The sequence below is a fragment of the Eptatretus burgeri genome, chromosome 10 (assembly GCF_056783735.1).
Source record: "Eptatretus burgeri isolate ZD-2024b chromosome 10, Ebu_testis_v1, whole genome shotgun sequence".
Taxonomy (NCBI): domain Eukaryota; kingdom Metazoa; phylum Chordata; class Myxini; order Myxiniformes; family Myxinidae; genus Eptatretus; species Eptatretus burgeri.
In genome coordinates, this window is record NC_140970.1 from 42,208,548 (window position 1) to 42,230,122 (window position 21,575).

Genomic DNA, 21,575 nt, shown 5'->3' on the forward strand with positions numbered 1-21,575 from the left:
TGTTATGTAGCGGGAAAAGTGGAGTTGATGGAGAAAACAGAGAAGGAAGTGTGGATGACATTGAAGAGGGGAAGAGTGCCAGACAGATATGATAGTTGCAGCAGAAGTCAGAAGAGGAGACTGTTGAATGTATGTATGAGAGAGGGTTCAATTCCAGAGGAGTGGAGGATGGTGAATTGTGCCAATATGGAAGGGAAGGGCTATGTTCAAGTTCCGGGGAAGTACAGGGGCATCATGCTCTTAAGTCATGTGACGAAGGTGCTGGATGGGAGGATAAGGAAGAGTATGGAGATTGGAGAATAGCAACAGGGGGTTCGAAAGGGGAAGGGGATGGGATGTTCGCACTGAGACAGCTTGTCGAGAAGAAGTTGGAGTTGCAAGGTGAGATGGCATTGGGATTGTGAACTTGTAGAAGGCCGACGACACTGCCACGAGAGAGACGGTGATGGCGATGCTGAGATGGATGAGAGTGCCAGAAGCAGAAGTTAGGTTGGTGGAAGGGATGTACAAGTGAACGAAGGTAAGCATATTGGTTGGTCCTGCGACATCTGAGTTCAGCGTGAACATTGGTTTTGAGGCAGGGAAGCGATTTTGGCCCACAAATGTTTTTCATGTTGATGGAGGTGGTAAGCAGGAAGGTGAGCTTGAGGGATAGTATGGGGAGGATTCTGTGTGTGGATAACCTGACTGTTGAGGTACTGGGGGAGTTTAAGGAGGCATTTGGGAAGTAGGGGCTTGAGATGAGTATGGGGAAGACTGAGGTGATGTGGGTCAGGCAGCAGAGAAAATAAATGAATATAAAGTTAAAGGGGAAGGAGATCAGGCAGGGAAATATGTTTGAGTATCGTACAGGAACATTGACCAGGGATGGAAAGTCCATGGCAGAGGTGGGTGTGAATGCATGGAGGAGGGTGGATGGAGTAATGGCAGACACAAATATATCAATAAAATTGAAGGGGTAGGTTCTGATGTTGTGTGTAACACTAGCCAATCTTTGCAGTCTGTGGATGGTGGCACTGACAGAGAGACATCAACAGAGGCTACAGGTTTGTGTGAACAACTGGGTCAGGATTGTGGGAGTGAATAGGGTGGATAGAAGGAGGATAGATGTACTCGGGTAGGAGATTGGTGTGCAGATGAGCTTGATGTGGATATTGGTGAAATGTCGGCTGAGATTGGTTGGACACTTGGTGCAGATGGGGGGATGAGAGAATGGTAAAGGGAGCGGATAGGTTGAGGGAACAAAGTAGAAGGAAAAGAGGTTAGACCGTGGTTGAGATGGGAGGATTGTGTAAAACGTAAACTGTTTAGTCTGGCTAAACTTAGTTTAGCTTTACCAAGTATGTGCTTTACCAAGTCCCATTTTAGTTTCTCATATCAAAATGGATGCATTAACAAACATCCTCATACATTCTTCTTTCTAATTGCATTATCAAAATTGAAATCCGCCAAATAATTACAAAGATGATGATGATTTCATCGACAAGAGTGATTATTAATTATATTTCCTTGTAAAGCTCCATCGCTTGGTGAAAAGTATGAATTTGCACATTACTTCATAGATTTTTCCTTAGAAAATATATTCTGATGACACCAAAGGATACAGGGTGTTCCAAAAAGACCTGGACCACTTTGGTAGATAATATGTTTTGTTCCACAAATGATAAAACAATCCCCTTTGTTTGACATGATACAGAAACTCAAAGTTTTCGTTCTTTTCAGGTTTGGTGGTTTAATGTGAAAGAAAATGGCGACTCCACAGGAGAAAGCTCAGTGCATCGAATGATTCATCGAGATGAGATTCGACACGCAAGTCCAGCATAACAATTGCGAATGTAGAATATATTCGGAAGGTGAGCTCTCACTGGCATTGTGAGGAAATTGTAATTACTCAACCCGGCAGGTTTGAGTGCTGGGCAAGCTATTAGGACGTGTCAGAAATGTTTCGAAGATTTTGATCTGAGTTGTAACATTGTACTTAAAAGATGTAATCTAAATGTAGAAACGTGATTTGGAATGATTTGATGATGTTTCGCATGTGGGGCGATTCACAGATAATAGATGATGCCCTCGGATGGATGTTGAACTCGGCGTGCCGTTTTTATTCGTCTGTGAATGTTAAAGTTGCCTGAACTCGTGCTGGGAAGGCAATGGCAAACAACCCAGTGTAACCCTTTGATCGATTCAGTCAAGGTAAATTAATAAGATTTAATTGGATAGATGCTGAAGATATTATTTTTTATTTATTGATTTTAAAAGAAAATATTTTATTGTTTAGACCAAAAAAGCTGTTTAAGAGAGATTGAATGTTTTATTAGTCTGAAGTTTAAGATGCCTCCCCCAAGACTGTGATAAAGTTTGGGAAGGTTCTCGCTCCATGTGTGGATGGAGTGTTTGAGCTGCAATTTAAATGATATTCGCCTGATGACAAATTTGACAATTTTTGTACAACTGTTTAAACTGTATTTAATTGTTTTGATAAAGGAAATGGATTCGTAATTGAGAAGGTCAGAGGAAGTGATAGATGGTTTGTGTATGTGAGTTGGAAAATGGCAGCATGTTTGCTGTTTTGGTGAGAGAGAAGTGGATAGATGGAAAATGTCAGAGATTTAAAATGTCGATGGAATTCAGTGTTGATGATAGAGATTGGTCAAACAAAGAAATGGATGCTACTTTTGTTTAATTACTCCTGTGAAGTAATGTAAGAATGTGCAACTTAGCTTTGAATTATTATGGGAATTTATTTTGTGAATTATGATAACCTAGCACACAGGTGTGTTTTGTTTTTGACCTGTATGGTAGTGATGGGGGTTGTGCGGTAACTGTGTTAGTTACTTTCAGACTAAGCTCATAAATAAAAAAAGGAACTCATTGAGAACAAACCATCATGTTTCTCTTGGTTAAAATTGATATGAACTTTTGTTTTGAGATACAAATTTGTTTCGGAGATATGAATGTTAAAATGGAAACTGTGCAAAATCAAATCGATTTGGATTCGGTTCTTGAAGAAGTAGATAACTTTCATATTTTTGTATAGATGATGGAATATTTTTGTGAAAAGAATTATTGATTGCAAATTGGAACCCTGATAAAGACTGTTTGCTTTTACATGGAAATAGCAAATGAGATGAATGTTTTGACTATACATACAAATGAGATTTCTGTATTTTTTAGCATGTTGTTTTGGGGAAAAAAATAACAAGATGACACACATGCTGCTGACACACATCAATAAATCTATTCACTGTGCCACATACTTTTCCTCAGTTGCCTGTAATAAATCTCCCACCAACTTAGAAATGGGTTCCGTCCATCCATCCAGAACATTTCGTTTCCGGAGCTTAACTACAAATCCCCTCAAGATATATTTACGAAATTTGGTACACATATCAAAAATAAATTGAACTGGTGCCTTTTGCTGCTTGTCCTCATTTACTATGGCGGGGGATATCGAAGACTTTGTCTTCAACGGATGCTAGTTGTATTTTCTTTCATTGATTCTGCATGGTCCGTATCCGAGTCGAGCTGGGACTTTATTCCCAACAATCCGTTCTTTTAGCCGGTACGTTCCGTGGCAGTGTCGCTCGGCTGCATCTGATCCGGTAAGGTGATCCGGTTTGGACAAGGCTTACCGAGGGCATCCCCTTTAATTAGATCATGTGATTATTTTTAGGTAACCGATATTAGACGGAGGACCTTAAGTCACGTGGTTGAGTTATTGGTGTTCACGCTTGGTTCGCAACCCGCCGCATCACGGAGTTATCCGTGTGCAACGTCCTGCGATTCAGGAGAGTCTGGTGGGCAACCCGAGATAGCTTCTCCCCCCGCCCCCCTTCCACCCCTCGTGATCTTCTCACCCGACCCCTGGGCACAATTATATATATATATATATATATATATATATATATATATATATATATATATATATATATATATATATATATACACAGATGTTTGGTACTAAAGAACTTTTATATGGATACAAACAAACACGACATAATAGTGACCGAAGATTTTCATGCTGCACTCTTCAGGGTAAAAAACATCGCAGCAAATGAACAAGGAAGTGAAGGCGTGTGCTTTATACACAGGTCTCAATAAGGTAGACAATGATTGGTTCAACCGTAATGACGTCACGGTTAATACGAACGCCCATTGGTTGGCTCATCATCTACACCTCGAGCTCCCATTGGTGCAGACCAGTACAATGCAGATATGTTCAGGATATTTAGCCGAGGTCGGAGCTCGTTTCATTTACGTATGTTGGAAGCAACCTTAGTAAAGAAGAGGAGAGTCAAGACGGCAGAAAAGCAGGGGTCTTTTACTCCGAGAGTAGTTAATGCATGGAATGGCCTCCCTGGGAAGGTCGTGGCAGCAGAAAAAGGAGACAAGTTTAATAATAATGATACAGGTACCTGCAAGTTATGGAGATGGAGGGGTATAGGGATGTTGACAGGACTTTCAGGTAGTTTGAGCATTGATGGGTGATTGTGTGCACGTGTTCTGAGTGCTGTTAGTGGGGGGTCTTGTCAAGAAGTGTTGATGTTGAATGTTTTTTGTAACCAAGCCCATGCCCCCTCCCCTGAGGGGAAGAATAAAAAGAAAAAAAAAAACTACAAAAACTTCTTGTGTAGATAAATTAGTATTGTGTTTGCGCAAGCATGATGGGCTAAATGGCCTCCACCTGTGTTTGATTTCCTTGCATCCTTTTATCCCTTTTCTCACTCTGTCTTCCTCCCCTTCCTCACTCTGTCCTCCTCCTTCCTCCTCTGTCTTCATCCTTCCCCACTCTGCCCTTCTCCCCTTCCTCACTCTGCCCTCCTCCCCTTCTTCACTCTGCCGTCCTCAGCAAACTCAACAGGAATGGCTGCATCAAGAGCAGCTGAAGCTCCTCAAGAGGAAGAAAGAAGACGAGAAGCAAGAAGACGACAACAATGACGACATCCTGCCATCCTCTTCCTGCAATTCCCCAGTAGTTGTGTGATACTTCAGTCAACTGTCCACACTATCTGGTTCAGGAAGATACATTTCAAGCCCACGAAACCTTTGTCGCCCCTGTGTGAAGCAGGACCATCGCCGTAAAATACAAAACACACAGGAAATGGCACTCTGTGTTGAGGTGCGGCAGTGGTGGTCATGTTTATTCCTCGACCAGTCAAAGATCCCCGGGGGGTTAAGTATCACAGCAAGGTAAGCTTTTGCTGTATTTGCTCTCTCCCTTTCTTTTTCTTTCCTCCTGCCCGCTTCTCTCTCCTCTCCCCTTGCCTCTCCCCCCACCCTCTACCCCCCATCCCCACCTTCTCTGTCTGCCCCCACTCTCTCACCCCTCCACTCGCTCCTCTCTCTCTCACCCTCTCTTCGTATTCTCATCAATGCAGTGACAATGGGTGGTATTTGCTTGTCATTTAATAAGTAACAGTTTGTCGTGTTTGAAAATGTATTCCTAATGACGTTAATATGATCTTCTGCACCCCCCCACCGCCCAACACAGCATATCCCGTTCTGGAAGTGACAGTCTCCTGAAGAGCAAAGGTCAATTGGCGGTAGTATCTCAGGATGCCGGCAGCAAAAGAAACTGCAACCATGTCCGGGGGGCTTGAAGTTGCCTGCTGAATGACCAGGTTGGGAAAGAACTTAACGAGTTTAATGGGGAGGTCAGCAGTGTTGGAAATTCTTATTTGATCAGCAACATAGTGAACAAGGCAAGGCTCAGGCCAAAATTGCGGAGGTGACAGTGAGCGGGTACAAGGGGATTTGGGTAGGGCTTGATGCCAACATCAGATTCAAGTTAATTTTCAATTACCATTTCAATGTCGTCTCCAAGCCAAATTGTGGGACCACCAGCACAAGCGTGTAAAGACCGTTGTGCATGTTGAATGACGTGAGTGTTACACCCATGGATCAGAGGTGCGTCTCCATCATAAGTTTGTTCATTGTCAGAGATTATCACAAATTGCCAAGTGGCCCAAAAGCTGATATCATTGGAAATCCAGAATGGAGTTACATCTTGCACATCTCCATCCAAACGTTTTGCAGCCAGCCCAGGGATAGAGGCTCAGGCCTGGCAGTCAAACAAAACTGAAAATCATTTCAAACAGGAAACTTACTGTGAAAAAAGTTTTTTTTTTTTAAGACATGCCTTTGGCTTTGGTCCACAAAATTCCAGATTACCTTTTTAGGGTAAATATGATGGTGTAAAAGACTACTGCTGAAGAAAACGTTTTCCAGAACCTCTAAGATCTTTTTTAAGTTCAATATACAGAAATTATATGCATACTCGAACACAGTAAAACACAGATCACCTTTTTGATACTTTCAAAACTCGTCCCTTTTGCGGTGCTTTTACAAAATATGACGGCATTTTACGTCATTACGACCCATCATATTTTCTGCCCGTAGACCCCACCCATGTCCTTGTTTCTCAAGACAGCAAGCTGGCTTGGGGTAATGTGGTCTTTCAACTCTGGTTTTGTTTTGTGAACAAAAAGCTTTAGATTCACAGAAGACGTGTTTTGAAGTGCCACAAATGTCTTTTTGCACAATACTTGGCATCATCCTGTCAAAGAAATTCTCAATTCCTCCTGTCCACTTGAGTCATTTATTAAAACAAAAAAATACATATGCGAATACGGAGAATTAAAGCGGAATTTCAATAAGCAACACAGTCTTCCTCCGATTCTGCAGTACTACATGGAGACTTTGAATTCTGATTAAGCATTCAGTGAGACTATGTCTGTTCATCCTCCAGACATACTGGTGCCACGACTGACATTTGAGGATTGAAGGGAGAGATTACTCACAGCTTTGTTGCAGCAGCAATCTTAGAGGTCAGCTTAATTTTGAAGGGCGAAGGAATATTTATGACCTGAAGGTTGATAAGCGTTCTGGTCATTGTTTTCACACTCATTCCATTTAAGCTCGACTCTTGTTTCCAAGCCAGACTTTCAGACACCAGTATATAATTATTTATACATGAGAATCCCTTAATAAACAAAAAATAAAATGATAGATGATTCTCTTACACTGAATAAAGATGAAAGATTATTTGGATGGCCAATCTGTTTTGGGGAACAAGGGTTGTTTTATGAAGCAGATTGGTTATCTTCCAATACAGAAAAGAGATACAAGGTCATTTAAAATGTAAATATGTTTTATTAAAATAGATGCATGTTCAAGCACATGGATGCATGAGAAATTTGCATCGACAACACCACGCACGATCGAGCGCGAGCTTAAAGATGGGCACACACTGGATAATATGTTGAACCCAGTATGTTTTGGGGTTGTGTATAACCTCTGTTTCAATTCAGTCCAGTTGGCATAGATTGGTTGATTTTGCAAAGAACTCGCCTCCACCTGAACCCTCCCACATCTGAGCTTCACCTCTACCTTTATCCAGGGCATGTTATGTTGCTCCCATCAGTGAGCAGAAACAGAGGGTTAGCAGGTTGGCCTGCAGGTACACACATTTGCCTCTATGCTGTCTAGCCTGGGATTGAATCTTGGCCCAGGGATAAACTGTTGGCCTGATGTTTCACAGGCTGGTTGAGGCATTGTTGTGTGTGCTGTCCCTCAGGTAACTGGTGTTCATCTGCTGACATGAGTTGATAGATGTTAAATATCCCACGGTATCCTTCACAAAGAGTCGGAGAGCTATTGCCAGTACCTGAAACAAATTACAAATACATGCCCTAACTTTAGTCGAACATTAGGCCTGGCCAGCTGGTTTATGAAAAAGTTGGACCAAACTTGTCCTGACTGACCCCACAATAACATGGGAATAATTGTGGCCATCAAAAGAAGAAGTGAGTGGAAATGGGCAAATATTTCATGTTGGCATCTCCCGCCATGAGGCCAAATGTCATCTCCTACAACGAATAGTAACGACAACTTGCACTTAGAAGCCATTTTGTATCCATTAAGCGCAGCGATCCGAACCTGTGCCCTTTGGACGTGAAGGGGAATGTGTCCGTTTTCTCATCAAGTTGTCTCTGTGCCCAAAAGTAACATTATATTTCTTTATGTTTTTCTTTGTTTTTCCAACGAGTCACATTTAGCAGACAATCAGACAGGATTGATTTAGCCTTCAAACATGTCACAGAAACTCAGCAAAATGAAGTATAATGTATGAGTAAAGGTTCACACTGATTGCCTGATACGAGATGGGCAGAGCGAGTGAGTAGGAGAAACATAAAGGGAGTGACATTATGCAGAAATATGAAAGAAGTGGAAGAAGGAAAGTGAAAGGCAGAAATGGAGGCACACCATCCATGTGAGATGTAGATGCCATCAAAAGTAAATTATTAGAAAAGATAACAATTGTGAATGAAAAAAGAAAAGAGCTCGAGAAGATTGATTGATCGATTGTGTGCTCTGCCTAAAGACAGGTCCTTGGCTGCTTGGCATGGGTGACACTGGGTGGTTTGCCATTGCCTTCCCAGCAGTTGGTCAGGACAGGAATTTGACCAGAATGCAGATGATAACTCTCTTCTCTTGGCGAAGGACACCATGGGATCCTGAACATCCACCAACTAATGATAGTAGACAAGACACCCGGCTTGACGTCCATTCAAGGGGACGGCACAATCATTGACGAATCCCCCGACCTCTAAAACACCGGGATGACAGTTTGTAGTTGGGTGGGGATTCAAACCTGGCTAAACAGGTAAGAGACGAATGTGTGTATTTCTTGGCCATCCTGCCAGCTCCCTTTAAAATAACATCTGGACAAAGAAACTTTTTCTTTGTGATCAAACAGAACAGGAAAGAAGAAATTTTAAAAGAACAAAGAAGAAATAAAATGAAAATGGGTCATAAGTGAATGTCTCACTTACCATGTCATGGACCATGACCTGTTGTTGACCAATGTTAACGGCAACCATGGGCGTCTGCAGAAAAAATGCAGGGGGGGGCAATGTTATCCTGAGATCGCTGTGTGAAGTGTGAAGACATCTTTTTGCTAAGATTACTGTAAATAACAGAACAAAATGTTCACAATTCTTCAGGTAGAAGACACACGATTGATCGAATGTCATGATATTTGGCGTGGAACATAGTGTTTTTTCGTTTATTCCTTCTGTGTTGCGCCTATTTATTTAATTCAGTAACAAAACTCATGCTAATTTTCTATGTTGGATTTTATACAAAATAATCAAACTAAATGCTCTTGATCTGATTGTTATGGAGTTTGGGGAAGACCAGTGTATTAAATTTGTATTGTTATGTTAACCTCATTTTTCTTATTTTTCAGGAATGTGAAATGGATTTCAGGAGGTTCTTTAAAAAACGTAAGTCTGATGACTCTGAGAACAATCAAGACACCCCGGGTACATCGGAGACGCATGTTGAACCAGCAGAGCAGCGCAGAGGGGGACATCACGAGCAGTTACTCACAGCAACCAATCAGATGCCACCCCAAACACCAATTTGGATCATACGTCAAAACCACAGAACATTTGACCAATAATCGAAGATATGACCTCCTGATGAACACATACGTCCCACCAACTGATTACAGCTATCAGAATGATTCACAGGGCTCCCGCTGTTTCCGCCACACGTGGATAAACCAATATTCTCCATGGCTGGCCTACTCAAGTCACTTGAAAGGTGCTCTGTGCAAATACTGTGTGCTGTTCCCTCAACCAGTGCACCGAGGTCTAATGGGTGCGTTCATCGTGACTACTTTTGTTAAATACAAAGACTTCAATGAGTGTGCGAGGAAGCACATGCTTTCCTCCTGGCACAAAGGTGCACTGCAAGATGCCAACAATTTCCTCACCACCGTGCACAGGCCAGAGTTGACCATCGTGAGCCAGATGGACCGAGCAGTCAACAAAGCAGTCACTCAAAACCGAGAGAAACTGTTCCCCACACTATCTCGCATTCTGTTCTGCTGCAGCCATGACATTGCATTGAGGGGGAAGGAGAGTACATCGGGGAACCTCTGTGACCTACTGCGATTCAGGATAGAAGCAGGGGACACGGTCCTGAAGGATCACATGGAGGGCGCAAGCAAAAATGCGAGATACACATCAGTTTGTGTACAGAATGAGCTGATAGTTCTCTCTGAAGAAGTAGTAAGAGACAATATTGTGAAACCTGCAAATGAATCAAATGGATTCTCTATCATTGCAGATGAAACTGCTGACATATCTATCAGGCACCGAGCAACTGTCCATTGGAGTAAGATTTGTTGCGCTGCAGGAACAACGGATTGACTCGGCCATCATACGTGAGGAATTCCTTGGATTCATTCCACTGGAGAGGGTGGACGCTGCAACAATTGCAGATACTATCATCGACCAAGCAAAAAAATTTGGTCTTAACCTCGACAAGCTCCACGGCCAAGGCTACGATGGATGCTCAACCATGGCAGGAAAAGACAATGGTGTACAGGCCCGTATCAGGAACACCTATCCCAAAGCTGTCTTCGTGCACTGCTCTTCACATCGACTGAATTTGGTGGATCATGATCTGAATTCTGTCGCAGATGTTAGGAATACGACTGGAACTGTGAAATCTATCATTAAATTCTTCCGTGACAGTCCCAAGCGAAGGAGACTGGTTCCAAATATACCTTTGTTGTGTGAAACCAGATGGAGCGCAAAGTACAAAAGCATCCGCATCTTTTCAGAAAACTTTTGTGATATCTATGCACAACTGGAGCAACTGGAGGAAAACCAGCAGGAGTCACAGAGTACGTGTCAGACGGCGTATCAGCTGAGGTGTGCTGCAGGAACCACAGTGTTCCTCACCTGTCTGAAGATCATTGCGAAGTACTCAGCGATGTTGGAGCCAGTGACCCAACAGCTGCAGGCAGTCGACATGGACATGATGGGAGTCCGAGATCACATCGACCTGTTGATGAAGGCTTTCCGAGCTCACCGGGATGGTGCAGACCGTGTGTTCTCAGAAGATGTCATCCCTGAGGTGAAAACCTTGGCAGAAGAACTTGGCATAGACTTGACGATGCCTCGGCGATGCGTACTCCAGGTCCACCGGCCGAATGTAGGAGGCTCCGTTGAGGAGTACTATCGCCGCACCATCTATGTCCTGTACATTGATTCCTTGATCCAGTCTCTGGAAAGTCGCTTTGGTGAAAGTAACACGCCATATTTTCACATTTTCGCACTACATCCGAGAGAAATGCAGCAAACAGAAAGAGATGAATTCAAGCACATCGTTTCATCTGTCAAGGAAATGTATGGAATTGACAACCTTGTAGAAGAAGCTCTAGCGTGGTATGACCTGCAGAAGCATAAGCCACTAGATGACAACTCTCTGGGTATGATCGAGCTGGTGAAGCAGACCACTCTGTTCCCTGCTGTGAGCAAGGCTATCCTCATCGCACTGACTCTGCCTACAACATCATGTAAAGTGGAAAGGTCCTTCAGAACACTGCGCAGGGTGAAGACCTGGTTAAGATCAACGATGAGTGATAAACGTCTGTCCGCCCTCTGCATGCTCAGTGTCCACCGCGACAAAGTGAACAGCCAGAAGATCGAGCTAATGAACAGGGTCATTGACAATTTCGGAAGAGATCCCCGACAGCTCCAATTCCTGTTCCAAGAGTAGTAACCTGCTCTAACTGAATGAACTGTTGAGAAATGTTGATGTTATTTTATTCATTTTGTATTTCCCATGCAATTTTTTCAAATTTTAGATTTTCCGGGGGAGGGGGAAATGCCCCCCCCCCTTTGCCCCTCCCTGCAGACACCCATGACGGCAACACTGACTAATTTGATAATTCATAAAAAATAACATTTACGTTACAGACACAAAAGTGATGTGTTTACTTATAATCAACTTTGTTGGGATGTTCCTGATATGTGGTAAATTATAATCTAGAGATGTTTCTATGATTATCTCTGCTCCCAATGATGGACGGAGGTTGTGTTTTCACCCATGTCTGTTTGTCTGTCTTTGAGCAGGATATCTCAAAAAGTTGTTGACGGATTTGGCTGAAACTTGGTGGACAGGTTGGGACTGTGACAAAGACTAATTGATATGATTTTGGTGAAGATCCTAATCCAGATAAGGCAGTTTATTTAAAAATTCTAAGGGGTTCTTAACCTTTGAGAGATGGGGCCAAAAACGATGTAAAGCATGAAATTTAAAAAAGTTGTGGACAAATTATGACAAGCAGGTCAGCCTGGGCAGTGCTGTTGATTGATGACCTGAGGATCCCAAACTAATCAAGATGGTACTGGCTCTGCCAGGTGGGCAGTGGTTCAGGAGCGAGGTTCGGCTGGGTAGTTTGAAGGTCAGATTATTGGTGGGGAGGGGAGTAGTGGTGGTGGAGATTATGCAGAGAAGAGGGAAGTGTTGTGTGTGCAGAAGACCAGATGCAAAGGAGATGGGGCAAGGATATTGGTGGGAGGATACAAGCTTTTTCACTCGGGTGGGGATGGAAGGAGTGAGTAATGGCTCGGCCATTATAGTGTCGGAAGAGATCAGCAATAGTTATGGCATTGGTGGTGATCGAGGCAAATGTTGTGTACTGTGTCGTTTTATGGGCCAGAGACGGGAAAGACTGGGGCGGCGAAGCAGGACTCCAGGGACACACTGGAGAGGATGATTGGAATAGTTGAGCTGGAGGTTGTTGTGCATTGCTGGGAACTTCAATGCACATGTGGGATTAGCAGAGCCAGGCAAAGAGAAATGTCTTGGTAAATTTGTTGGGGAACGAGGATCGAGAGGGTCGAGAGCCAGTGCCGGATTTACTTGCTTGTGGGCCTCAGGCCAAACCTTAATAGTGCTCCCCCCCCCCCTAAAAAATATTGTATATATATATATATATATATATATATATGTATATATATATATATATATATATATATATATATATGTATATATATATGTATATATATATATCGGCTGTGGAAATTGACAGAACACCATAAAGGTCCCAAGATCAGTTAGGCCGATAAGTCCGTTTCCAGATAGATTTCCCCACTGTTGTTTAAAGGGCTGTGATCTTTGATTTAGCCGTTATTCTTTACTATCGTTATTTTGGACCAACCACGTCCACCACCAACATCTTTCTCAACAACCGCTTCAGACCAACCGTCTTCCACCACCACAACCACACCTGCCTCTCACCAAACCACGCCATCCTCACCACTTCGCCAGCAACCGTCAACATCTCCACTCCACAAACATCGCCTCACCTTCGTCTCCGAATCAACGCCATCTTTGCGCCAGCCGTGGCGAGTCCGCATCGAGCGGCGTTGCTGCGGGCCGACGCTGGACGTTTGCTCGTCGGATCAAGCTTGGTGATCTCGCGCACGTCCGCTTTCCGCGCAGAGGTCAGAGGTCGAGGATCGGAGGCCAAACCGCGTCTCACCAGTCCTATAAAAGGACGAGCAGAGCGCCAAGCTTGCGTTCGAGTTGGGTCGAGTCGAGTTGATCGGTCGGCCTGAGTCAGTCTGGAGAGTCAGTCTGGGCTCGTGGCGGAGTCGGGAGCTTGGAGCTTGCAGTCGGTGGAGAGTCCGGGCATCGCGAAGGAGATGCGAGCTGGAGGCGCGGCCTTGCCTGTTGTGTCGCGCGGAACCGCGCGTTCGTGTGGAGAGAGCCGGAGAGAGCTCGCCAGCCAGCGACAGGCGGTCCGAGGTGATCGGGCTTCGGCGCAGTTCGAGCATCACTGAGGGACGGACGGGTTCTTACAGAGCATCAACTCTAAGAGAGCAAAGACCCGTTTGTTCCTCTCAAACGAGTTGCCGACTGAGACCGAATCACCCGGCCGCTTGGCAAGGCCCGAGCTCGACCGCGGCTACGCTAGCTGCCGTGGGGAAGGAGCATCGCGGGTCGCCCAAGCGCGTTCGTGTGGAGAGAGCCGGAGAGAGCTCGCCTGCCACACGGAAGGCCCGAGCTCGACCGCGGCTACGCTAGCTGCTGTGGGGACGGGACGTCGCGGGTCGCCCAAACCAGACACCACGAGGGTGCAGGTAACCTGCAACGGTCTCGTGGGACTCGTTCGGTCTGCCAAGTCCCATGCCATAAAGACCCCCGAGGTCCAGTCTGACCCCATTGCCTTTGATGGGGTCTTTTTCCTGCTTTTCTTTCGAATGAATGTTGTGGCGCCGAGTCCCGTAAGTAAAACTGTGTAAGTGACTGTACATTAATAATTGCTTATAGACGGTTGTGGCGCTTTGTCTTGCCCACGTGCTGTGTCGCATCCATTGCTTGTTCTGTGTACGTGCATGTTGGTGTGTTTGAATGACTGCCTGATTGTTCCTGCACAAGTAGAGTAAATAAATGTGCTCGTTTAAATGTTAACCTGTTCGTTGCGTCCATGCCCCCATTGAAATGCCATCTTGTATTGCGGAATATTAGTTGGTTTTTAAAAAGCCGGTAAGGTGATCGGGTCCAACGGGACTGCGCGATATTACCCCGCTCGGTTATCCCAAAAGGAAGCGGGCTGCTTAAGCGGCTCGTTTTCAAGCGGTCCCGTTGAGGTACAACCTCTCGGTAACCTTCCCGCGTGAATTATTAGGTAAATCGAAGATTTAGCGATCGGACCCTGGAGCGGGTAGGGTACGGACAAGGTTGTGGTGGGATTGAAAACCCATCCGTGACTGGTTTCTGACGCCATTGCAGAAAGTCACGACTGGATTGTCCGTTCGGTGGGCGAACCGGCTGCTCTTGGTGAAACGCGGTCGTTCGCACGCCGGGCGGGCAGGAATACTACAACAATATCGTAATATTGCAATGTTAAAAAAAAAAGAATTACAACATAATGTAACACATCAATAATTTTTAATCAAATTAGTTCCATATCAAGTAGATCAAAGTAAATCAAGTTCCATATCATGTGCATCTTACACATCGGAATAATGGAACAATACAATGAAACTGAAGCATAATAAATTTTGCAAGCACAACGATGTGAAGTTCAAAATGACATTTTCCTGCTTTTTTCTATGGCAAATTTGTCAATGATACTGTTTATGTCAAGGGATTAATCTGTAAACATAAAGTAATAATAAATTGGTTCAAGTCTAGTATAAGAGATTCCAATATCACAAAACAAGAACAAAAACACAAGTAATGTCGCAATGAAGTCCACTAAATACACCACGTGATGTATATCATCTACAGATCGATGGTGGGAAACGGGCATTTAAAAATGTACTGGTATATTTTTCATTTTATTATAGGGCCTACGAGCCTACTCCTTGGCCGATCAGAGAACCCACAAGTCCCCGGTGGGCCCCCAGTTACTGGTGGGCCCGAGGCCAATGGCCGATGTTGCCTATTGGAAAATCCGGCCCTGTCGAGATCTGCTGGTGAGGCATGGGATGGCCATCGTTGGTTCATTCTTTCAAAAGTTTGGAAAGCCACAAGATTACCTGTAGGAGTAGACAGCATACAACAGAGTTGGATTTGGTGGGGGAAAGGAAGCGACAGTTGTGGAGGGTTAAGGATTGTAACGCAGTGGCAGGAGAGCACGTTACCACTCGGTGCAAGACTGTGGTGTTTGAGGTACAGATGAAGAAAATGAGTGAGGTTAAGAGCAGAGGTCGGAAGATTATTCGGTGAGGGAAGTGTGGGGGAAACGTCATTGAGTACAAGGAGAGGTTGAGGGCTAGGTATGAGCATCTTCGCAAAGAAGCGGAAGTCGTATGGAGAGGCATTTCGGGGAATTGCAGAAGTTTTGGTTGGAAGGATGTCAGGAAAGGATGCATCATCGATGGATAGAAACCAGGTATGGTGGATGGAGGAGGTAGGGAATGCAGTGGGTGAAAAGAAGGAGGTTTGTATGATGATAAAGAAGATCAAGGATATGGGGAGGCAGCCATATGTGGGGCTGCTGCACCTGTCTGGGAAGAAGAATAAAGCAGTAAGGAGAGCTGTGGATAAGGTGAGGAATGATATGGAAGAGGAGGTGTACAGCAAGTTGGAAGCGGATGGTGGAAGGAAGATGATGTATAAATTGGCCGGTGACAGGAATGAGGATGTTAAGGACATCGGGGGGGGGGAGGTGATTAAGGATGGTGGCTGGAGGCCAGTGACAGAGGGGGCAGTATTGAAGGTGTGGGAAGAATACTTCAAAAAGCTGTTGAACGGGAAAGGAAGTTAATATTGATCTGGAGCCACCGTGTTATGTAGCGGGAAAAGTGGAGTTGATGGAGAAAACAGAGAAGGAAGTGTGGATGACATTGAAGAGGGGAAGAGTGCCAGACAGATATGATAGTTGCAGCAGAAGTCAGAAGAGGAGACTGTTGAATGTATGTATGAGAGAGGGTTCAATTCCAGAGGAGTGGAGGATGGTGAATTGTGCCAATATGGAAGGGAAGGGCTATGTTCAAGTTCCGGGGAAGTACAGGGGCATCATGCTCTTAAGTCATGTGACGAAGGTGCTGGATGGGAGGATAAGGAAGAGTATGGAGATTGGAGAATAGCAACAGGGGGTTCGAAAGGGGAAGGGGATGGGATGTTCGCACTGAGACAGCTTGTCGAGAAGAAGTTGGAGTTGCAAGGTGAGATGGCATTGGGATTGTGAACTTGTAGAAGGCCGACGACACTGCCACGAGAGAGACGGTGATGGCGATGCTGAGATGGATGAGAGTGCCAGAAGCAGAAGTTAGGTTGGTGGAAGGGATGTACAAGTGAACGAAGGTAAGCATATTGGTTGGTCCTGCGACATCTGAGTTCAGCGTGAACATTGGTTTTGAGGCAGGGAAGCGATTTTGGCCCACAAATGTTTTTCATGTTGATGGAGGTGGTAAGCAGGAAGGTGAGCTTGAGGGATAGTATGGGGAGGATTCTGTGTGTGGATAACCTGACTGTTGAGGTACTGGGGGAGTTTAAGGAGGCATTTGGGAAGTAGGGGCTTGAGATGAGTATGGGGAAGACTGAGGTGATGTGGGTCAGGCAGCAGAGAAAATAAATGAATATAAAGTTAAAGGGGAAGGAGATCAGGCAGGGAAATATGTTTGAGTATCGTACAGGAACATTGACCAGGGATGGAAAGTCCATGGCAGAGGTGGGTGTGAATGCATGGAGGAGGGTGGATGGAGTAATGGCAGACACAAATATATCAATAAAATTGAAGGGGTAGGTTCTGATGTTGTGTGTAACACTAGCCAATCTTTGCAGTCTGTGGATGGTGGCACTGACAGAGAGACATCAACAGAGGCTACAGGTTTGCGTGAACAACTGGGTCAGGATTGTGGGAGTGAATAGGGTGGATAGAAGGAGGATAGATGTACTCAGGTAGGAGATTGGTGTGCAGATGAGCTTGATGTGGATATTGGTGAAATGTCGGCTGAGATTGGCTGGACACTTGGTGCAGATGGGGGGATGAGAGAATGGTAAAGGGAGCGGATAGGTTGAGGGAACAAGGTAGAAGGAAAAGAGGTTAGACCGTGGTTGAGATGGGAGGATTGTGTAAAACGTAAACTGTTTAGTCTGGCTAAACTTAGTTTGGTATGCGCTTTACCAAGTCCCATTTTAGTTTCTCATATCAAAATGGATGCATTAACAAACATCCTCATACATTCTTCTTTCTAATTGCATTATCAAAATTGAAATCCGCCAAATAATTACAAAGATGATGATGATTTCATCGACAAGAGTGATTATTAATTATATTTCCTTGTAAAGCTCCATCTCTTGGTGAAGAGTATGAATTTGCACATTACTTCATAGATTTTTCCTTAGAAAATATATTCTGATGACACCAAAGGATACAGGGTGTTCCAAAAAGACCTGGACCACTTTGGTAGATAATATGTTTTGTTCCACAAATGATAAAACAATCCCCTTTGTTTGACATGATACAGAAACTCAAAGTTTTCGTTCTTTTCAGGTTTGGTGGTTTAATGTGAAAGAAAATGGCGACTCCACAGGAGAAAGCTCAGTGCATCGAATGATTCATCGAGATGAGATTCGACACGCAAGTCCAGCATAACAATTGCGAATGTAGAATATATTCGGAAGGTGAGCTCTCACTGGCATTGTGAGGAAATTGTAATTACTCAACCCGGCAGGTTTGAGTGCTGGGCAAGCTATTAGGACGTGTCAGAAATGTTTCGAAGATTTTGATCTGAGTTGTAACATTGTACTTAAAAGATGTAATCTAAATGTAGAAACGTGATTTGGAATGATTTGATGATGTTTCGCATGTGGGGCGATTCACAGATAATAGATGATGCCCTCGGATGGATGTTGAACTCGGCGTGCCGTTTTTATTCGTCTGTGAATGTTAAAGTTGCCTGAACTCGTGCTGGGAAGGCAATGGCAAACAACCCAGTGTAACCCTTTGATCGATTCAGTCAAGGTAAATTAATAAGATTTAATTGGATAGATGCTGAAGATATTATTTTTTATTTATTGATTTTAAAAGAAAATATTTTATTGTTTAGACCAAAAAAGCTGTTTAAGAGAGATTGAATGTTTTATTAGTCTGAAGTTTAAGATGCCTCCCCCAAGACTGTGATAAAGTTTGGGAAGGTTCTCGCTCCATGTGTGGATGGAGTGTTTGAGCTGCAATTTAAATGATATTCGCCTGATGACAAATTTGACAATTTTTGTACAACTGTTTAAACTGTATTTAATTGTTTTGATAAAGGAAATGGATTCGTAATTGAGAAGGTCAGAGGAAGTGATAGATGGTTTGTGTATGTGAGTTGGAAAATGGCAGCATGTTTGCTGTTTTGGTGAGAGAGAAGTGGATAGATGGAAAATGTCAGAGATTTAAAATGTCGATGGAATTCAGTGTTGATGATAGAGATTGGTCAAACAAAGAAATGGATGCTACTTTTGTTTAATTACTCCTGTGAAGTAATGTAAGAATGTGCAACTTAGCTTTGAATTATTATGGGAATTTATTTTGTGAATTATGATAACCTAGCACACAGGTGTGTTTTGTTTTTGACCTGTATGGTAGTGATGGGGGTTGTGCGGTAACTGTGTTAGTTACTTTCAGACTAAGCTCATAAATAAAAAAAGGAACTCATTGAGAACAAACCATCATGTTTCTCTTGGTTAAAATTGATATGAACTTTTGTTTTGAGATACAAATTTGTTTAGGAGATATGAATGTTAAAATGGAAACTGTGCAAAATCAAATCGATTTGGATTCGGTTCTTGAAGAAGTAGATAACTTTCATATTTTTGTATAGATGATGGAATATTTTTGTGAAAATAATTATTGATTGCAAATTGGAACCCTGATAAAGACTGTTTGCTTTTACATGGAAATAGCAAATGAGATGAATGTTTTGACTATACATGCAAATGAGATTTCTGTATTTTTTAGCATGTTGTTTTGGGGAAAAAAATAACAAGGGATAAAATATTGTTGTTGTTGTTCTCCTTTCGGCTGCTCCCGTTAGGCGTCGCCACAGCGGATCATGCATTATGATCCGCATACTGATTTGGCACAGGTTTTACGTCAGATGCCCTTCCTGACGCAACCCTGGTCGCCTCTTATGACACAGGGATAAGGAATGGGTTTCGCAACGATTCCGGGCTGCCCTACACAATCTCATAGCGCAGCCCAGCGCAGAGCACCCATTCTCAAGCGATCCTCCAACCCAGCCTCCTAGTAGCTGGATTACAGGCGCACGCCACTACGCCCGGTTGAAAGGGATAAAATATTGATATGACATATAATGCAAGTTGAATGCTTCTGCAAGAACCTTTGTTGGTCTTGTGGAAATACATGAGCCCATGATGTTTAATCGATGCTAAACCTTGATTTTGTTTGTTTTAGAGTGTTGAGTGCAGTTAAACCATGCAATGTACGATTTCATCTTAATGAAGCTTTGAAAGAACTTCCACCAAAAGATTGGACGATGGGGAGAACCCAGATTTGTGTGATTGGGCATGCAACACGTGATCATGAAACTACCCCCTTCATGAGGAGATAAGATGAGCAATGTGAAAAAAAAGAAAAAAGAAAAACCCACTGAGGAGAAGGTTGAGCAAAGTTTTAACGTCGGTGTTGTGTGGTGCCTGCCTGGAGGAATGTCTGCTCTGCAAATACATCTTGAACTTGCTGCGTTTGCTTCAATGCATGACGAAGGCCTGGAGTTCCACACGGCGAGTCCTCTGCAACATGTGTTTACTGCTGCAAATGGGAGCTCATGCTGCCACCGAGACTGCATCTAACGTGCACAGCTCGCTTGGTGAATCAAACCTGATTGCACAAACTGCTGCTGCGAGGCCCCAGGCTCTGTTGGGGCTGGATCTCTGTTCACCTCTCGAGTCCTTTTCGTCTCCTTCAACCCAGTGTCAGGTCCAAGCTCGTACTTGCCAACATCTACCTTCTCCTCAGCTCAAGGAGTGCTTCGACTGTGTTTCCGGTTGGGTGCTGATCTACACCCTGACCTGTTTATCTTCTGGCTTCGGGTAGCATGTTTTCAATGTGTGACACGTGCTGATGAACAGGCCATAAATTAAATGGAGATGCACTCACTTTTCTGATATGAGCACTCGCTGCCATTGTTGATTGACCTTGTGTAAATAATATCTTTCTTCTTCAGGAACGGGATATGGTAATCATGTGTAATATAATTATTCAAATTTTCCTTGGAAGGAAAAAACAGGGGACTGTGGAGGAAATAATTATATTAATGTATTCTAAATTGTAATTGTGCTGGTGTTTTATGCTACAAGTCGAATTGGCTGTCAGTGCCCCCTTCCCTTTTAGCCAAGAGTCTTTTGCCCTAAATGTTGATAAAAATGTGTTGTCGAGCGGTGTGACCTGGGCTGATAACAGCAAACTTTTGCCGCAATTACATCATGTGCTTCTCACCTAGAAGACACGTATGCAGTTAGAGTTAACAACCCCCTCCACTCTCCCATGAAAGTATAAATGCCTTGAAATGTAATCTTGTTTTAGTGCAATCATTGTGGATGTATAGCATCTCAGTGCGTTGTGCTCCTTGGGAATGACCAAGTAATAATAAAACTCTCTGATGTAATGTACTTTCATGTGTTTAAAATGAATTAATCGGGTTGGTTTAATCGGTGTCTTTGAAAAGTAAGAAGAAATAAAATAGAACGAAATAATATTGCAACAAATGGGGGTTCTCAAGTTCATTGTGGGAAGTGTATGGTGGATAGAATTAGAAATACATTGTTCTCAAAGAAAAGACTTGTCTGTGGACATTGGTTATCGGTGTCTGTGATTTTATTACAGGATTTTAAAACCGAATCGGCTTGACGTTTAAACCCTGCAAGTTAAATAAGATTCCACAACAACTCAAGAATCCTACAACGATCACTACGAGGCTCAAGGAGAAAATCCACATTAGCTTCCAGAGAAAAGGGACTACCAACTACCACTGTACAAAGGATTTTGCACAAAAGACTGAAGTGGTTTGAAGAATTTGGAAAGAATGCAACATCAAATACAGAACTTGCCACATATTGTAAGAGATTAAAAATTGATAATGTGGTTATTTGTGCGAGAGATGATTTTAAAAAACTTGTCTTCATGTCCAAATAATAAAATTATGAATTTAGAAGATAATAATGGAAACAGTTCTCATTGGATTTGTATTTATCATAATCAGGTTAAATATTATTTTGATAGTTATGGTCATTCATCACCTGTTGAA

The 21,575-nt window shown here is 43.4% G+C and overlaps 2 protein-coding genes across 8 annotated transcripts in view; one reads left to right on the top strand and one right to left on the bottom strand.

Moving 5' to 3' along the window:
- Positions 1-21,575, bottom strand: part of LOC147018401 (solute carrier family 23 member 1-like) — a 203,798-nt gene that overhangs the window by 176,071 nt on the left and 6,152 nt on the right. For 4 of the 5 annotated variants that reach the window (XM_085898010.1, XM_085898007.1, XM_085898008.1 and 1 more), the window contains exon 3: positions 8,835-8,888. The exons of the other annotated variant lie outside the window; for it this stretch is intronic. In XM_085898010.1, the coding sequence (XP_085754136.1) occupies positions 8,835-8,888 (54 nt within the window). The remainder of the gene's footprint in view (positions 1-8,834; positions 8,889-21,575) is intronic. 5 annotated transcript variants of the gene reach the window in all.
- On the top strand, positions 4,792-11,726 carry LOC147018405 (zinc finger MYM-type protein 1-like). Of its 3 annotated transcripts, XM_085898025.1 has the most exons (4): positions 4,792-5,190; positions 5,492-5,621; positions 6,749-6,827; positions 9,251-11,726. In XM_085898025.1, exon 4 carries the CDS (start codon positions 10,108-10,110, stop codon positions 11,575-11,577), a length of 1,470 nt encoding a protein of 489 aa, XP_085754151.1. In that variant the 5' UTR covers positions 4,792-5,190; positions 5,492-5,621; positions 6,749-6,827; positions 9,251-10,107; the 3' UTR covers positions 11,578-11,726. The 3 variants fall into 3 exon arrangements, with proteins under 3 accessions (XP_085754151.1, XP_085754150.1, XP_085754152.1); XM_085898024.1 differs by lacking the exon at positions 6,749-6,827; XM_085898026.1 differs by lacking the exons at positions 4,792-5,190; positions 5,492-5,621 and having other exon boundaries at positions 5,878-6,827.